Raw genomic sequence first — 18,331 nt, 5'->3', positions numbered from 1 at the left:
GAAACAACAGAATGCAACTTTGAATCGTGAGGAATCCAAGGATTCGGATTGCGCATGCGAGTGAAGTATTCTAGGTGAGCGCGACGTATTGAAATCCGTCATTTGATAACGCCCAAGAAAACATTCCGGATGTGAATATATGTGCGAATCCATTATCGAGGATTCCGAAGATGCGTGCTACGAAAATAAATGAGACAGCTTTGATGAAATAGATTGTGTGTCTTCCTCCTCCATGGATTTAAGTGATCTCGAGTATGCTTGTTTTTCTTCCACTGCAAAAGATCGCGAAATCGATGTTGGTTTTTTAGGCGGCGGATGGAATTACAATTTTGATTGGTGTGATAACTCAGTTCAATTGGAAATGTCTGCCAAAACCACACAGGAATATAAACAACAGGTCATGGAATCTAATATAAAACGATTCAGTTCTGTAAAGCACAATGAATATCAGATAGCCACAGAGGATAAACATGACGACAACATATTACAGCAACAGACTTTTATCTGGCACGAGTTTCGAATAACATGTGAAATATTTCAACACCATTTGATAAACTACACACTTCTCTTACACTTCGTTAGCAATAATAATTGGCAGTCATTGCTCCTAGCACAGGTTTGAACTTGTTTCCCTAGTAATTTATCTACGGTAAATCTTTCGTGATCGATGCGCCAATCTTCAATACAAAAGTTAACCGATAAATCTATCTGAAATCTTCTCTTGATTCAACGTTTTTCGCTCGCACTCTTTTTTGTAAGTTTCCGGTCATAATTTATTGCACGTTTCGGATCCTTCGCGTAGCATATGCCCCATTCCACCAATCGGGAGCTGGATCCTGGAGTCGCGTTGCACTTTGCTGCCTGTCATTGACTACACCCAGCTTCACTTACACAACGTCTAATGCACTCTGTATTACATCCTATATAGGTAACGATCGTGTGACGTTTCCGAGAAAGCACCTTCAATCATATCAAAAGTAGTAGGGTAAGGACGTCGTTTGGCCGCATCCCATCAGGTCGCCAGCTTTCCAAGGGTGGAGGGTTCCAGCGACGGGGAAATCACCGTTTGACACGCCACTTCACTAGACGTACTTGCCCAGGTCCTCGTGGAAGTCGTGCAGGTAGGCAATTAGCTGCGGAAACGAGGGACGCTGCTTGTAGTCCTGCAACCAACAGCAGGACATCACGGTGTAGCTGCGGAATGGAAGGAGAGAAAGAACAATGGCTCATGAGAAAACGGGGGGAAAAGCTGTTTTAGCTTACATTCCATGTAAGGGTATGTGATGTATCAAATGATTCTGTCAAACACACTGCGGGACATTTGTTTGTCTCAAGCACCAAATTATCGCTATTTAGTTATCTTAAGGTGAAGATGAATCGAAGCCAAACTCCAAATTTTCAAGAGCACGAATCTGGAGAACCAAACATCCGTTTAAGCTGAAAACTTAATCGATTTGTCACTCGCTGGTGGTGACCAATCAATTAAGTTTTCAGCTCGAACTGGTGCTGGGTTCTCCAAATTTGTGCTCTTGAAAATCTGAGGTTTGGCTTCGATGCATCTTAACCTTAAACTTTCTGAAAAAAAATTCCGTATCCAAAAATATCACAACGGGTGTTGAATAAAAGATAATAATTCCTTCTGTCATACAGCTTTTTTCAATTTTTATTAAAAACAATGTTTATTCTTCAAAAAACGTCAATTGGAACGAATTGGAAAAGAATCCTTGGCCCGCCAATTATTTTTGTACATTAGGGTACTGAGGGAGCCGAAAAAATCCTCAATAGGACGGCATTGGGGCAAGTTTGTCGAGTTACTTTCATTCGGCACGTACGATGTTTCGTAAAACCGTACAACACGCTCGCGGAGTGCTTACTGTTTCGACGCCATCTTTGATTGAACTGGCAGCACTCGAGAGAAAAGAAACATGCCACCCATTTTATAAAGCCCACAGACGCTCAGACGGTTTGACCAACATTGACTCTGCCCCCCAAGCTAGTCAAACCGACTTATGTTGATGCAACCGTTTGGCCGACTGTTAAAACTCGTTGCAGCAACACCACATTTTTTCGCATTTTGTGGCTGTGGGGAGAATATCTCTACGATTTTCAGACAACAATCGTAGTGAGGAAGAGCATAACTTTCAAAATTAAGGTAGCGGAAAATGGATATGGAGAATTTACAGTTATAAGTCGCACGAAGCATTCCGGAAATTATGAGGAATCTCTGTCGGGAATTGGCTATGGGAATTTTTTCAAACATTCTACTCAGAATCTTTTAGTGATTTCCTATAGTTATTCTACTTTGGAGTTTTTCCAGGATCCTCTGGGTTATACGAAGGATTTCACCAAAAATTCTTCCAGAATTTTCATCAATAATTCCTCTAAAAATTTATCCACATGTTCAACCAGAAATTTCTCCGGGGAAATCCTTCAGGCATAATGTCAGATTCTTGCAGAGATTCCTTCAAAGATGACCAGAATTTCGCCAAGAATTTTACCAGCATTTTTCTTCAGAGCCTTCTCCTAGGATTTTTCTTTAAATTCCACAAGGAGTTGCTTCAGAACTTCCATCATGAATTTTTCCAACGATTCTTTCTAGTAATTGTTCTATAGATTTCTCCAGGGATTCGCACAAAAACTTCCCGGGGGATTTTATTAAGTGATTCATGAACTGCTTCCTTCAACCAAAAGGGATTTATTGAACAATTCCTCCAGCGAATCTTCAGGGGTTTCTAAACCGATTCTACCAGGATTTTTTTTTTTACGATTCCACTAGGAGTTCCTCAAGAAATTCTTGAAAAGATTGCTTAAGAAATGCCTTCCAAAAAAAAAAAAAAGAATTCCATAAAATATTTCACCAAGAATTTCCACCAGGAATTGCTCCTACCAAAAACCTTCCAGTTGTTCTTCTAGTGATTTCCCTAGTAATTCTCCCTCAGATTCCTCCAAAAAATCCTACACCGTTTTCATTAGAAATTCCTTCGAAAATTCCTACAGAAATACATGCAAATATTTATTCCAGAAATTCTTACAATGATTCTACCAAGAATGTCTCTAAGGATTCATCAAGGAGTTCCTCCTGGGATCCCACCAAAAATTCCTCCACTGCTTCCACCAGGAAACCTTCAGGGATTTCACGAGAAACAGAAAGCAAAAACAAATATAACTTTTCGAGAGGTTTCCCCAGGTTAACCTCCGATATTCTTCTAGGGAATCTTCATTTTTTTTATAAATTCCACTAGTGTTTCCTCCAAAGATCCTTCCTTGTATCTCTGAAAAGACCCTACGAGACATTCGTCCTGGAATTTCTGCAGGAATTATTCAAGAATCTACCAGAAATTTCCACGAGAATTCCTTAAGGAATTCATCCATCAATTCTTTCCAGTATTTCTTGAAATATTTTTCCAAGGAATCCACCAGGAATGACCTCAATTCCTTTAGGAACTCCTTCAGGGATCCCTGAAGGAATTCCTGTTTCTGGTGAAATGCTTATAAGAAATTTCTGAAAGAATTGCTCAAAGAATTCCAGAATACCCTCAAGAGTTCCTTGGAAGTATTCCGCGGGAAATTCATTAAAAAAATCGGGATGAATTCTTTGATGATTTCCAGGATTGATTCTTTAAGAAATTCTGGGAGGAAACCTTAATGAATTCCACAAGGTATCCTATGAGATATTCCGGAAAAAATCTCTTGAATGAGTGTGGTGATGAAATCCTTATATTAAATTTCTGGTAAAAACTTCTGATGTAGTCCCTGGTGTAACTCTCAATGGAGTCTCTGAAGGAACTCCTGACGGAATCCCTATAGGAACTCCTGAACTCCTAATGAAATCCCTGAAGGGATTCCTGATAATAAGCCTGGTGAAATTCCTTATAAAATCCCAAGAATAAATCCTGATGGAATTGTTTTTTTTTTGTTGAGGAACCCCTAATATAATCTCTAGAAGAATTCCAGGTGCAATCTCCGAAAGAATTCCTGAATGAATCCCTAAGTAAACTTTTGAAAAAACCGCTGTAAGAATTCCAGGTGGAATCTCTGAAGGAACTCCTGATGGAATCCCTAGAGGAACTATTGAAGGAATCCCAAGAAGAACATCTCTTTTTATCCATGTATGAATTCCTCATTGAGGATATAGAGGATCTCTTGATGGAATCCATTGGTAACTCCTGATGAAATCCCAACAATCCTGTTGAAACACTCAAGGAAACTCCTGATGGAAACTCTAGGCGGAAGTCAATGTTAGTCAAACCATCTGAGCGTCTGTGGGCTGTATTAAGGGAGTCTAGAGAGCAATTCTCTTGGAGAGAAGAAAAAGTACGCTCTTTACTTTAATTACAGAAAGGCATTGAAATAATTTTAAATTTTTACTAAACATCCGTTAGAAAAAAAAAAACTATTCATCTATTTAAAATAAAAATAAAAATGGAATGGTGTTTGTATGTCACGAAATGGCTTATGAACGTATTAACGTATTTGAATGATTATTTCTCCGTTTTGTTCTTCAAGGGTTCCGACGTGTTTGTGTGTATAAAAATCCTAGGATATTCACCGGGAAAGTCGGAAAAACGAGAGTGGACGGAACTGTCATTTTGTATGGGACAAGTTATAGCGTATTCAACAGCCTACTTGATGGCAAGACGAAGTTTGCCGGGACCACTAGTTTAAAATAAAAATTTCGTTTCTAAGTATTTGAATAAAATCTGCGTATTTTGGATTTCATGTCGCGTTAACCCGTATAGGCCTGAGTGAAAGCAAAAATACTAAAACCCTTACCGCTCAGCTTAACGGATTCAAATATTTTTTTGTAAGTATACTGGCCCACATATCTAGTTTCTAGAAGTGGTCAGAGGAACTCGGGAATACTAGTGAAGCCGGAGTTATTACGGTGGGTCACTGGGTCAAGTCGGGTAGAAAAAGGCGATTTCTTGGGACATGCCAAGTTATCTTTATTTATTTCCAATGGCATTAATTTTATTTTGCATAATTCATTAAGATCTGATATTCAACATTATAAATAAATAGTTTTGCACCATTTAGAGTGTACCAGATTCGACCACTTGGACTTAATGCCCTAAAGAACCGGCTCTAGATTTGTTAGGTACTAAACCGTTTAAAATCTCTAAAAGTATAGATCGAACATAATAGTTCACTAAAATGCGTTCCAATAAGCTTGACAGAGATGTGAAAATACAAATTATGCACTTTATCATAAGTTTGAGGCATCCCGGGGATCCGAAAATGATCATTTGTAGGATCAATCAAATGCAGTTGACATAATTATTCAATTTAATCGACTAACAGAAGGTTTACGCTGATGCGTTTTTCTTAAAACTCCTTGATATAGTGGCCAAATTATAGCCGATTCTGGAAATTAACTGTGACTGGAAATTTGCCTCCAGGGGCACAGAAGCACAAAACCTTTGTTACCAGACCTGACCCAGTGACGCACGGCAATAACTCCGACCACAGAAACATTCCCGAGGTTATTTGACCACTTTTAGAATCAAGATATGTGTACGAGTATACTGACAAAAAATAATTTGAATCCGTTAAGTATTCGCTGAGTGGTGAGAGTTTTAGTATTTTTTTTTCACTCAGGCCTATACGGGTTAAACGAAACATTTTCAAAAATCGTTTCATGGTTTACAATCTTATAGACATTCCATGTATTGTTTCGTTTCGTATCACCATGAACAAAAATGCATGTCGCATACCCTTCATTCCTTGGTTATTCGTTTTATGTTTTTCTTCCTGCTTGCTCGTGTTGGCATATGGATAGGTTATTTACTGCTGCAACGACCGACCCAGTGTAGAAATGAAAGCGTGTGAAGAACTTTTTTCTGGGTTTATGACACTCGTGTCGGGTGAGATTACTCTGACCGGAAGGTGTTATCGGACTAAGAGGATTTAGCACTGAAATGAATTTATTGTGATCGGAGCCAGTGAGCAACATATGCTTGTGTTGGGAAAAAGAGCTTTGTGGTGGCTTGGACAATACTAGTATGCAAGCACTAATTACATCGATAAATAAATTCATTTGGATTCAGTTTATTCGTCAGATCATATTGGTTTAATCAAATTAATTTTGTCAAGATGTGATTAGAAGATATATTGGATTTCGACCGGAACTTATTGCGAAATTTATTCAATTAAGTGAGGACTTTATAGATTATATCAACTGGTTGTTTAGAGAGGAGCGAAAAATGTGATAGAGCTATCTTTTTTAATAAAGGGCATCGAATAACGTGCAGAAACATCGGCAAAGTTGATTACAAAATCAAAGATTTTCCAGTAAACATAAAACGGATTCTTAAATTCCTTGCTAGGAGGCGCTTGTGAGCACATATTATTTCAATGGGCTACATGCTTGGCCCGATTCGCTACACACCACACAGTAACGCACTTGCGCTAGTCTATGCAAGTAAAATCGCTGAAAGGTAACGCGAAAAATATTTTCCTAACGAATTATTTCTCAAAATTGGAAACTATTTTTGAAAAAAATATTTGGTACCGGTTGTTCGCAATGCTGATGGCTATCACGCGTACCAAATATTTTTTCGATTAATTTACGAAAAATTTGAAGTTAGATGCCTTTCCCTATACAAAATGAAACGAGAAAACTTTTGCTGATCAACTGTGGGCTTCGTGGCCGAGCGGTTAGTGTTACCAAGCATTTAGCCGCATCGAGTCAAGGAGTGTGGGTTCGATTCCCGCTTCAGTTCAGAAAACTTTTCGTCAGGAATGTATTTCAACTGTGCCACTAGGTGTTGCATGCTAGTCCGTTGTCTAGTGTGGTGCATCCTTCAAAGGGCAAATCGTCCACTGGAAGCATTAACGTGTCGGTGTCTTTAAAAAAAAACTGTGGGCAAGAGCAAAGCAGGTCATCCGTTATCTGCATCTCATGATTCTCACAATATAGAAATCTGATGTCTTTGACAAAACATTTCAGGAGATTACTTTTGGCGATGAACGTTTCTATTTTTTTTTATTAAATTGCATTTCATTGTGAACATTTATTCTCAGCATTCTATGCATGCTTAAAAATGTGAATATACAGCGGGTAAGTGTTCCAGCGCAATAAGTGGATCATTTGTCCATATTAAGTATAAATACTTGAATAAATTTTAATACTATCGCACCATTGCTTCGTTTAAGGTTATATTCTCACGTTTATACTGATACTACTGCACAACTGGCACCACACTACAGTCAATACTTTTGAAAGTGAATTCTGTCAATTAAAAATTCACTGTATCTCTGCCTAAAATCGAATACTGTTAGTTTTTTTGACACATTATGAATATTTCAGTTCTATCGGAATGAAGCACAATGAAAAATGGGGCCAACAGAGCTTTCAGTGTTTTGGATGAACAAAAGGTAATTTACGATCACCAATGCGGTTTTAGAGCTGGTACAAGTATCTGGACGGCTGCTAGTAAGATTGTTGACGATATCTATCGGCTATGAATGGATAATCATAATATTGCCGGAGTCTTTTTCTTGGATTTGAAGAAAGCCTTCGATGCCACGACGTACTGTTGAGAAAATTAGAGCACTATGGGATTCGTGGTACTGCAAACACAAGGGGTTGGGTGACAAAACGTCGAAAGACAAAACGTCGAATGCCAAAACGTCGAATGCCAAAACATCGAAAGGACAAAACGTCGAAGGGACAAAACGTCGAAAGACAAAACGTCGAATGCCAAAATGTCGAATGCAAAAAAGTCGAAAGGATAAAACATCAGAGGGACAAAATGCCGAAAGAAAAAAAAAAGCGAATGTCTGACAAAATCTCGAACATTAATCGAAGGAATATGAAACAATCGACAAAAATGTAACGTAAAATTTAAATATTAAATAATGCTTCAAACACCTGAGGAAGTGAAAAATATATTTTCCAATGTTATAATCATGATACCGTAATTTTTAGTTGGTCTTGGGAGGGTAGGTAAATACTCAAATTGAAAATTTATTTTACTTGACTTTTTCTCACTATTGCATAAATGATAAAGCTATATAAATTCTCTACACAAAAAATTAAACAAAGCTCAAACTCAATTCAGTAGTACATATGGTCAATGTTCAGACAGATCGGACTAGCTGATATTTTGGCATTACAAAAAAAAAAAAGTCAAGCTCTTCATCAGTTCTGATTTATGCGAAGCTATTCTGATACAGGTAAGTTTCATTATTACAGTACATATTGCACATATTTTTATGTTTCGAAAGCATGGGGTGTGTTTTTCTGCAATTATTAAACAACACTTGGTTCTGTCTGTCTGAACACCGACCATATAAGATACTTATCTCGAGATCCTGACATCTATATATGTGATTCTGAAAAGAAAATCAATCATTTTTTTAATTGTGCTTATTCGAGAAAAAGAATGATTAAGTTTTAAAAGAATAATGAATTCACTAATTGACCAAAATTATGTGTTAGTTGCTAGTAGTGAGTTCACATTACTTTGAATTAGTTAAACATGTATATGAAATAAGGATATTGAAATTATCATGTTAAGTAATATCATGCCAAATTTTAAAAACTGTAATACGTTAATTTATAAGCTAAATAACATTCAAACTCCAAACACCGTAGTAACAAAAGCGCAATAACACATTTACGGAACGATAGACAAAACCGATCAGTTTGTAAAGAAGGCAAGATTCGCGGGCATTTTTTCGCTTAAATAAAGTGGTTTAATTGGATGTGTCCATTGAACTTTATTATAGGAAGGAAAAGACTTGGTTTGAAGGATGTTTTAATGCCTGGATAAGAAGTGTTTGTTAAGGAAGAGTTGGAAAAGGATTGTCATTGGGAATAAAAGGGTCAAGGATTTTTTACACTGCGGAATGCGTTGCTAAAGGTATAACTTAACCCACGATTGGTTCCCAACATCATGGTTGACTGGTTTGATCACTTCTGTATTTAAAAGACTTCAATTTCAATTTGCTTCCCAAAGTGCTTTACTTCCTTTCCTCGTCTGAAATGAATGAAAGAGTGACATTTTGCTGAAAATTTGTTCCATGCTTACTGTGACGAAAATTGTAAATTTTGCTGTTTCCAACGCCGTCCACATCGCAACCATTTTTTCCTTAGCAAAGATTTATAATTAACCTTCCCTAAAAATATGGCTACTTTCGACGTTTTGTCCCTTTCGACGTTTTGGGATTCGACGTTTTGGCATTCGACGTTTTGGCATTCGACGTTTTGTCTTTCGACATTTTGTCCCTAATGGGAAGTATGCACTTCAACAGAAAAGTAATCGCCTATCTCGATGCGTGGGAAAATTCTTGCAAGAAATGCTCAAGAAAATATGTTTTCTTTGATCGCAGTACGCAGTTGAAAAGAAATGTCAATTCAAATGTGGCTCACTGAAGAAAATTTCTTGACCATTTCTTTCCGCAGAAATTTTTACTTTTCTTGAGCTGAACAGCATACTTAGCTTAAACCAACACAAGGTGCTATCTAACCGCAAGATCGCCATGACGAACTAGTAGTCGAATCTACTGTTACGTCGCTATTTATTTAATTAAAGGTTGCTGAATTAGCATAGCATGTTTAGTTTTTGAGATATTGACTGTTGGAAATGCAAAAGAGGACTACGGCCCAGGCGGCGCACATCATCAAGCGACGTGGGGAGCACTTCCAGGATAAATCGTTCTTCCTGCTGCTTTTCCCAAAGGGAGCAACCAACTTTGAAAAGTTACGTGAGGTGAAGCAAATCGGGCAGATCATCGTGTGATGGGAAGCGAACCGCAACAGGAAGGCAGACCAGCTGCACCTGTTTCATCTTGAACACGGCTCCAGCACGATGAAGAGTCTCCAAACCATAAACAGCATCGGATGCACCGTCGTTGAGTGAGTCCGGTATAGGCCTAAGCAAAAAGACGTCACTAAATGCATGAATTGTCTCCGCTTTGGTCACGGAACAATTAACTGTACCATGAACGCCCGCTGCTCCCGGTGTGACGAAGATCACCATATCGGGGCAAGTCAACGGATCGAAGAAGCAGATCCGAAGTGCGCCAGCTGTGGTGAAAACCACGCACCTACAGCGAAAACGTGCAAGAAGAGGTCCGAGTTCATTGAGATCCGGAACAGGGCCTCCAGCAAGAATCAGACGCCGGTTCTTCCCCCACTCCAACCACAGCAGCGGCTAGAAGCGCCACACCATCAGCTCCCTCAACGAACCCGTGGATCTCCCCTCCCGGATTGCGACGGGATCAAACCAGCTCCAACAGCAGTGACACCCTTCCTCCCCAGGATGGCTCTACCAGCCAGAACAGCTGGTCCCAATATTGGCAATGAATATCGCGCCGATTGGGTGAAACTCTACTTCCTTGCACCCGTAGTAGAGGAGAAGTCAAAGAAGATGAATTAGGAAACCCCGCAGGACAACTACGAACTACCGAACCACGTACAACCGAGGAGCAAACCGATGGAGAACTATGAGCTCCAATTCAACAGTCTAGTTTCTATCGCTTATCCAATTCACATATGAAGGACTTCCAAACAAGGGTAGAGAATTTTAACTGACAATGACAATGCCAGATCCAAGATCCAAGTCCATCGATCAAGAAGCAATATGAACAGTATTCCGTCCTAAACAACCAAATCACTGGAAACATCCAACAAAAACCGAATCCGGTCATCGATCTGCAGTTATCTCCAAGCAATCACGAAAGAGAAGCAACCCAACGAAACATTGCACTCCAATGTAAATCGTCCGACTATTCCAACAATTGAGCAGCTCACCATGAGGAAAATACCGACCGCATCCAAGAAAACCAAACCCAGTTGACAGGGTATCCATTCAACTGACAATCACTCAGAACGAAAATTCCGCTCATCGATCCAAATTCCATCCGTCGAAGAGATGAACCATGGAGAATCACAAACCCGAAAACATACTGTTGAAACTTTGTGTCAATCAGGGGGAGCATGTTCCGTACGGAACGAGCCGTAAACATGTGCGATTAAAAATGCATCCGAATGTGGTCCTTTCTCGACCCTCCCTGACAACTCCACTGAGTCCACGAGTGTCAACTGTGAGTGTGAGTACCATGTGAGTTACCAACAGGAACTCAAGTGCCGCGAATGCCTTATGAGTGATGTATCCGCAACGAGAGTTGCAGTGAGTTCCGCCAGTGAGTGCCAGCTGTTCCAGAATCTTCGGAATTTCTAAAACACGAACACACTGATATAAATACGCGACCGCTTCGTAGTAAAGTGATCCAAAGGTAAAAGTGAAAGTGTAAGTAGTGAACAGTGTGAATCGTAAAATAGTGTAAAGTAGTGAATCAGTGGTGTTGGAATACATGTATTATTATCCAAATATTTTTAAAACATGTACTGGTTGGCAGGGTTGGGAAAAAATCTGAAATTCACTCTACAGTAGTCAAACAAAGCCAATCACAGTCAGCGAAGCCAGTGAAACTCACGCCCATCGCTGCTGTAGGCAAAAAGCCTTGAAAATTGCAAAACACCCGTTGCTAAGGGCAACCCAAAATTACTGTAGAAAAATGTTTTATTTCCCGCTGCATTTCCCGCATTTAGAGCCTTCAATGACACTACTGATTTAGGGAGATTCATGTACCCAATATAGGCTACTTGATGAGATTCACGATTTTAAACTACTGTAGTGAGAGAGCCACGTGATTTTCGCGAAATTCAAGCCTACTACTATTACCATTCCCAGCACTGCTGGTTGGATATCTTTTGAATTATACAAACGAAATTTCGACGAAATGTTCACTTAATAACAAAAACATTTCAAAAAATCAGAAAGTGTAGTTTTTGATTCCGGGGTGAAGTTGATCGCAATAATTGACAAACAATTCCTAAAACAAAGAGATATGCTATTCACTAAATTTGGGGTCACTGAATCTGGACCAAGTTTCAAAAATCTTACATCTTTATGATTTATCGGTTAATTTTAAATTTGAATGTTGTAAATTACAGAAAACACCACATTAAACGCCTAAAGGTATGCAATTTTCTTTGAAACTAGCAACTCGCGCACAAAAATATACATTTTTTACTCAGAAAAGGATTGTTTATCCACTAAGCAAATTAAAAACTGGATTCACAGAACATATCTGGAATGTATGAAACAGTTTATTTAAATGGTGTCTTTATGTAGTCATGTCAAAAGTCGATTTTTTGGAGAAGAACACTTCAACAGTTCATAAAACATTTCATAAAAAAAATCTGTTTTTCCATGGTATAATTATCTTGAATGTCAAACCAAACTAAGGAACATAAGGAGCGGCTATCAGGTAGTGCGACGTCACAGAAATTGTGCTAATTGAAATCGATGCATAGCTCTCTTGATAGTTTATACATGTGGGTACACGAATGATCAACTTCTCCCCACTGATCAACTACACCCCGAATTATGGTACTTCTGATCTTTCGACACTTGCACAAGAACCGCTCTGAGTGCATTAGGGGTCGCGTCAGTATAAAGATAAGTTTTATCGGTATTCGAGAAGTACCCTAATGAAACGGTTTGATTGGCTATCTTCTGTTTTACGGAATCGAACGCAGCTTTTTGTTGCGAACCCCAGTTCCACGTCTTTGAACAAGACTCCAAAGAGGTTTGGTAAGGTTTGCAAAATCATGTATGTAAAGGCTCACAGAAGAAGCAAGGCCAAGAAAGTTTCAAAGTTTAGAGACTGTTTGTGGGTATCGAAAATTGCGGATGCTTTTGATTTTCATGTCATCGATGTGGAAACCATTCTCATCTAACTCATGCCGTAGAAACTGAATATGAGTTTTATCCAGTTCGCATTTTTCCACATTCAATGTCAAATTGTTTTGCCCCAGAACCTGTATAACACGAGCTACGGTAGTTCTCAATTCCTCCAAAGTTGCAGCGAATATCAAAATGTCGTCGATATACACGATGACTATCGAAATCCTTCAATATTCTGGACATTCTTCTGTGAAATATCTCCAGAGTGCAATTAACTCGAAACAAAAATCTCGTAAATCGGTACATCCAGTTTCTGTTAAAAATGTCGTTAAATCCCGAGACTCTTTACAATGTTCTGCGTAATTGCAGTAATTGCGTTCGAAGGAATTTTCCTTTGTAATCTGGGTGAATGTCATACGAGTGATCTTTTACATCAACCGCGCGTGGAAGTTCACCACTTAGCTTCGGGCTCGTGGCCTAATTGCGGTACTATGCACTCGCGGGCGGCAACTCTCACTTGTTCGAGGGGGTTTCTTCCAATCGTGGCCCGTCTTGACCTCGCACTCACGACGTTTCTCCACACAATCACTGGTTCTTCGGCCCAAAGGTATCAAAATCTTCTCCTTGGCCGACACTTCTATTGCACGCGGAGTTAATCCAGAAGAGCAGCATTCAGGATCCGATAGGTTTGGCTTCAATCCAGCAGTACACACCACCTTCTGCAGTGAATCTCCCATGGCAAGAAAGAGCAACTGGGTGCGTCGAGCAGGATTATTAGCGTTTTTTAATGTAGCGGCAATTTCAAATTTTTCCAGATAACTACGCCAAGTTTCCCACATTTTTCTGCATGGAACATTATTGGGGAACGGCTGGATATGGTCCCATCGTATATTATGGATAGGCTCATGGCTTGCTCTGGCCATACTTGGCACAAGCCATGAGCTCTCAATATACCCGGTGGATTACGTATTGACGCGTCTTTCGGTCGAACGATGGTTCTCCAGGATAGCTTCTGTCAAGTCCACAAAAGCTCGTTCCAGCGACCCATTCTCTCGGTTACATGCGAATCTACTACATTCGCTGAATTTCCCGTTCACTTCCTATGTCCGTTTCCAGACCATACCCTTTCACCGTCTCAAACGTACTTGCCTGCGGAGTTGGCTGCTTGGTGTCAAATTGTTCACCAACGCCAAATTGTACGCGCCAGCCATTTCCACTTATATATCTTAAACTTTTCGGGGCTCGGGAATGTGGTTGCTCCCTATCACTTACAAATCTAAAACACTTGCACTACACGAAACGGAAATTTCTTCAATCAAAGTTGACGAATTCTCAATTATTTTCACTTTTTTGCACGTGGTGGGCGACAGTGCGGAATTTCCGTCGAATTATGGAGAATTATGCCGCAAATTGGGAAAGCAATGCTTCTGAAGGATTCGCCATTTGTAATATGGTTTCCGATCCCGGCTGTCGCCCAGCACACACAACCTACTTGGTCGGTGGTAGAAGCACGAAAGAGGACGTTAACCAATGAGAATATATACCAAGGTGTGGAAGAAGAAGCAATGGTTATGTATTAGTGAAAAGGAATAACGTAAACAAAAGTTCCAGCAAACCAGAGATCATATAAATATGTTAAATTCAAATTGTTTAAATTTGCAGTTTACGTTGGAATTAGATACGATGCAAAATGTAATTGTTTGAGATTGATTATGGAGCCAATAATATGATCTGATCTGAATTTAAATTTCATTTGGCAAAAAAATCATCCTCTCAAGATTTCGATTTCACTTGGTTTGATTTTATTATAATCTTCAATGTGAGATTAGATATGAGTTCATTTATGCGCATATTGAATCATACAGGGGAGATCACCCCAGACAACCAGAAATCGCATGAAAGTTCACGTTACAACTCGTTTATTCATACAAATTACATCAAACCCGCAAAACACCGTGGATAAACTCGTCAGATTGATGACCTTCCTCGCATAAAACACTTCTTTTCTGAGTTCACTTGTACATTTTGTTTCATCTCGTACACTCGTACAAACAAAATCGGATCACTCCGTAGCAGCTGTCAAATCAACATTTGTTATCATAAGTTAAGTCGGATAAGATCACAGGTTAGTTCGGTAGAAAATTTATACACTCGCAATGTATATTATTATTCATCACAATGTATGCACGCATATCGCCTTCACTATTGTACGTAGAAGGCCTTTTCGCGACATCTTATAAGTGAAATGTTGCACATACAAAGCCTCCAGGTGATTTCGTTATACGTACATTTTGGTTGTCTGGGACTTATCGCTGGATCCATCTCAAAGCCAGGCATATACCGAAAAAGTGATATTCATGCATAAATTTTCAAATATATAAGTTTTACAGTAACACAATGGCATAACTTTGTATAAGCATCTGTTTAATGCCTTTAAAATTTACTTCATTTTTAGGTGGATGCAGTGGGAGGCGACTGTGGTCACTATTCGCTCCGAATTTGTTCCCCAGTCTTACAGTGCCATACGTTCAATCGTTGAAAATATAAAATCACACAGGAAAAGACCTTCACCGTTCCACTGACAAATATTAAGACCACTAATTGTATTCGTTTTAAAATTGTGTCAGAAATTTGCGGCTTGTATCACGATTTTTTATTTACGTTTGTTTGTAAAAATTAAGTTATATAAACTGCAATACACAGTCATACACAAAGTCATAGTAAACGCCAAATCAACTTGTCTAAAGTTGTATTGTCCATGATGAGTTATCTAAGATGTATACATAAGGCCTCCATAGTTGCGCAAATAGAGGGAATGCATAGATTTTTAATAATAATACGTTCAATAATTGCTAATGTATCATTATCACATACGGTACAAATGAATTACTTACTTCAAAACATGAGACTACTTTGTCAAGTATCGGTGTTGATGTTATTACGAAATATACCGACGACGAATTCATCTGAACATATATTGCACAGTGGATGGGGTGGAAGTGAATGCAGATGAGCTATATTGTTGGTTTTATATTTGCCAAATTTTCGTGTCATTTAATAGTCACTGTACGGCGTAGTGGCAGCGTATATGTTTAGCGATCTGAAGATCATTGCGTGGAGGCTTACACCTACTTGTTTTACCTTTTTTTATTTTTTGTTTTTTTGCAAATACAAAGTCGTACACTCCCGTGCAAAAGTTTGGGTTCACCCCCTAAAAAACATACACAAGTGTTCTGTCCATATCTCTGTGATTACGCGTCTGATTGAATCTCTCTATGCAGCATTCAAAAGGCAAAGAGTTGTTCTTACTTCGTATGTATTTTTCTAAAAACATGTTTTGAATTTTGTGTATTAAACATTAACTTAAAGTTGTGACATTTTTCAAAAAACACACTGAAAAAAACATTTGTAGTTTCCTCAGCATTGGATCGACCAAAATTTTAAAACAAGGTGTCATTAGAATCGTAATCTTATATTCTTTGAAGAGCACTCACGAAATTTTTGCGGAAAAATCTGAAAACTATTCAAAATCATTGAAACAGTCATTCAAGTCATCGTGCAAAAGTTTGGGTTCACCTGAACCATTTTTGTCAATATCTCAGCCATTTTTCAACCGATTTTAATAATTCATAGTTTTTCCAAACGCAAATAATGGCGCGTATATGGTTGGTTTCATATTTCACAGATTTTTCCTGTTTTAATTAAGTTCAGGTGTACCCAAACTTTTGCACGATACACCATACTGAGGGGTGAACCCAAACTTTTGCACGATGACTTGAATGACTGTTTCATTGATTTTGAATAGTTTTCAGATTTTTTCGCAAAAATTTCGTGAGCGCTTTTCAGAGAATATAAGATTACGATTCTAATGACACCTTGTTTTAAAATTTTGGTCGATCCAATGCTGAGGAAATTACAAATGTTTTTTCAGTGTTTTCTGAAAAATGTCACAACTTTAAGTTAAAATTTAACATACAAAATTCAAAAAAAGTTTTTGGAAAAATACACACTAAGTAAAAATAACTCTTTGCTTTTCTAATGCGGCTTAGAGAGATTCTATTGGACGTGTAGTCACAGAGATATGGATTGAACACTTTGGTATGTATTTTAGAGGTTGAACCCAAACTTATGCACGGGAGTGCATATAATGAAAAATACAATCATACACGAAATTATAAAAAGCACCAAACACATTCGTCTGAAGTTGCATTTACCACACTGAATTTTCTGAAATGTACGTACCGTAAAACGGGGTAACTTTGATAATGCGGGTAACTTTGATAGTGCGTAACCCATCGCATACTAAACGAAATATCATAATTTCTGTTGATCAGTTAAGCAAAACGAATGCAAAACTAAAGAATATTAGTATGACACTTCATGTAAGAGCGGTTTTCATTTGAATCAAGAACATTTTTGGCTTTTTATACGAATTTAAAAAAAATACACAATTTTAGCATTTTCAAAACGCTTACAAACAATCTGTTCTACGATCACTATTTGATGTAGTTGTGAATAGTTGGTCACTTATCTTTGATAGCCTAGTTATCATAGAACTTGAATACGGTCTCAAATCTCTTAGCGAAAAGCATATTCACAAACTGGGGCCATTTTTGTAATCTAAGTCAGAAATTTCTATATAACGTTAAACGCCTAGAGGTATGCAATGCCCTACAAATGTTCGTTATTCATTCAATTTTGTTCGAATCATATTCCATTATCAAAGTTACCCCAAAACAGAAAACCAACTTTCGATTATATGAAAAATTATATATCCATTCAAAATGAATCTTTTGCCAATTTATCGACTGTAATCGATAGCTAGGATGCCAGTACTTGTTTTAAAAATATAAATTGCAAATCTTTGAAACAGCATGCTAAAATATTCAAGTTTTCTTCGAAAAAACTATCAAAGTTACCCCGTTTTACGGTATATGGCCTCCAGATTTGTACACATAGAGGGAATCTATACATTTTAAACAATCTTCTATTTCCGAATAGGTGTTCACTTTGCTGAGTTTAATCTCAGTTATGTTAACATATTTGTTGGCTGGGGTAACTACGTCATTGATTTACACAGCTTCTAATTGGAGCTCACTCACTTGTAGTTGTGAAACATTTTGCACCGTACACGGATGTCACGCATACTAAATGTAATTTCCACACCTCGGTATATATTCTCATTGGACGTTCACCAATGTTTTCAATCGATCAGCTCGTAAAGCACCAAGGGGTGATGGCGTAACAAATCATGTTCGCATTAGGGTGACCAATCACCATCTCACAATAAATTGATCGAAAGGGGGAAGTAGCACTTCGCTAAACACCTGAATGGAGCTGAGAGTGCATGCAATGAGGGTTGATACAAGATGGTATGGAATGTAACGATGTAACGGATGGCCAAATGCATGAAGCGCGTGTGGCAAAACTGAGTATGGAGAGGTGCAGCCCGTGTTATCTGTTTAGATGTTAAAACTTATTAATGGTCTTAGCCTTAATAAGCTTGGCTGAAATTCGAATAGAGTATGTGATCACTTTGCATAGGAGGCAGTTTTTCAGTCCAAAGGAAAATGGTAGGTCATATGATTGAAAAAGAGGACATGTTCTCCGAAAGGGAATTAGCTGGTTAG

At 38.4% G+C, this 18,331-nt stretch overlaps 1 protein-coding gene across 1 annotated transcript in view; it reads right to left on the bottom strand.

Annotated features, from left to right (window-relative positions):
* Positions 1-426: 426 nt before the first annotated feature.
* The window catches only part of LOC5572107 (tyrosine-protein kinase Dnt), a 320,019-nt gene continuing 302,114 nt past the window's right edge, over positions 427-18,331 (bottom strand). The window contains exon 13 of the mRNA XM_021843333.1: positions 427-1,194. Within this exon, the coding sequence (XP_021699025.1) occupies positions 1,083-1,194 (112 nt within the window). The 3' untranslated portion in view covers positions 427-1,082. The remainder of the gene's footprint in view (positions 1,195-18,331) is intronic.

This window comes from Aedes aegypti, chromosome 2 (assembly GCF_002204515.2).
Source record: "Aedes aegypti strain LVP_AGWG chromosome 2, AaegL5.0 Primary Assembly, whole genome shotgun sequence".
NCBI classification, from domain to species: domain Eukaryota; kingdom Metazoa; phylum Arthropoda; class Insecta; order Diptera; family Culicidae; genus Aedes; species Aedes aegypti.
The sequence above is the reverse complement of the archived record's forward strand: the minus strand, read 5'-3'. Positions and strand labels throughout refer to the sequence as shown.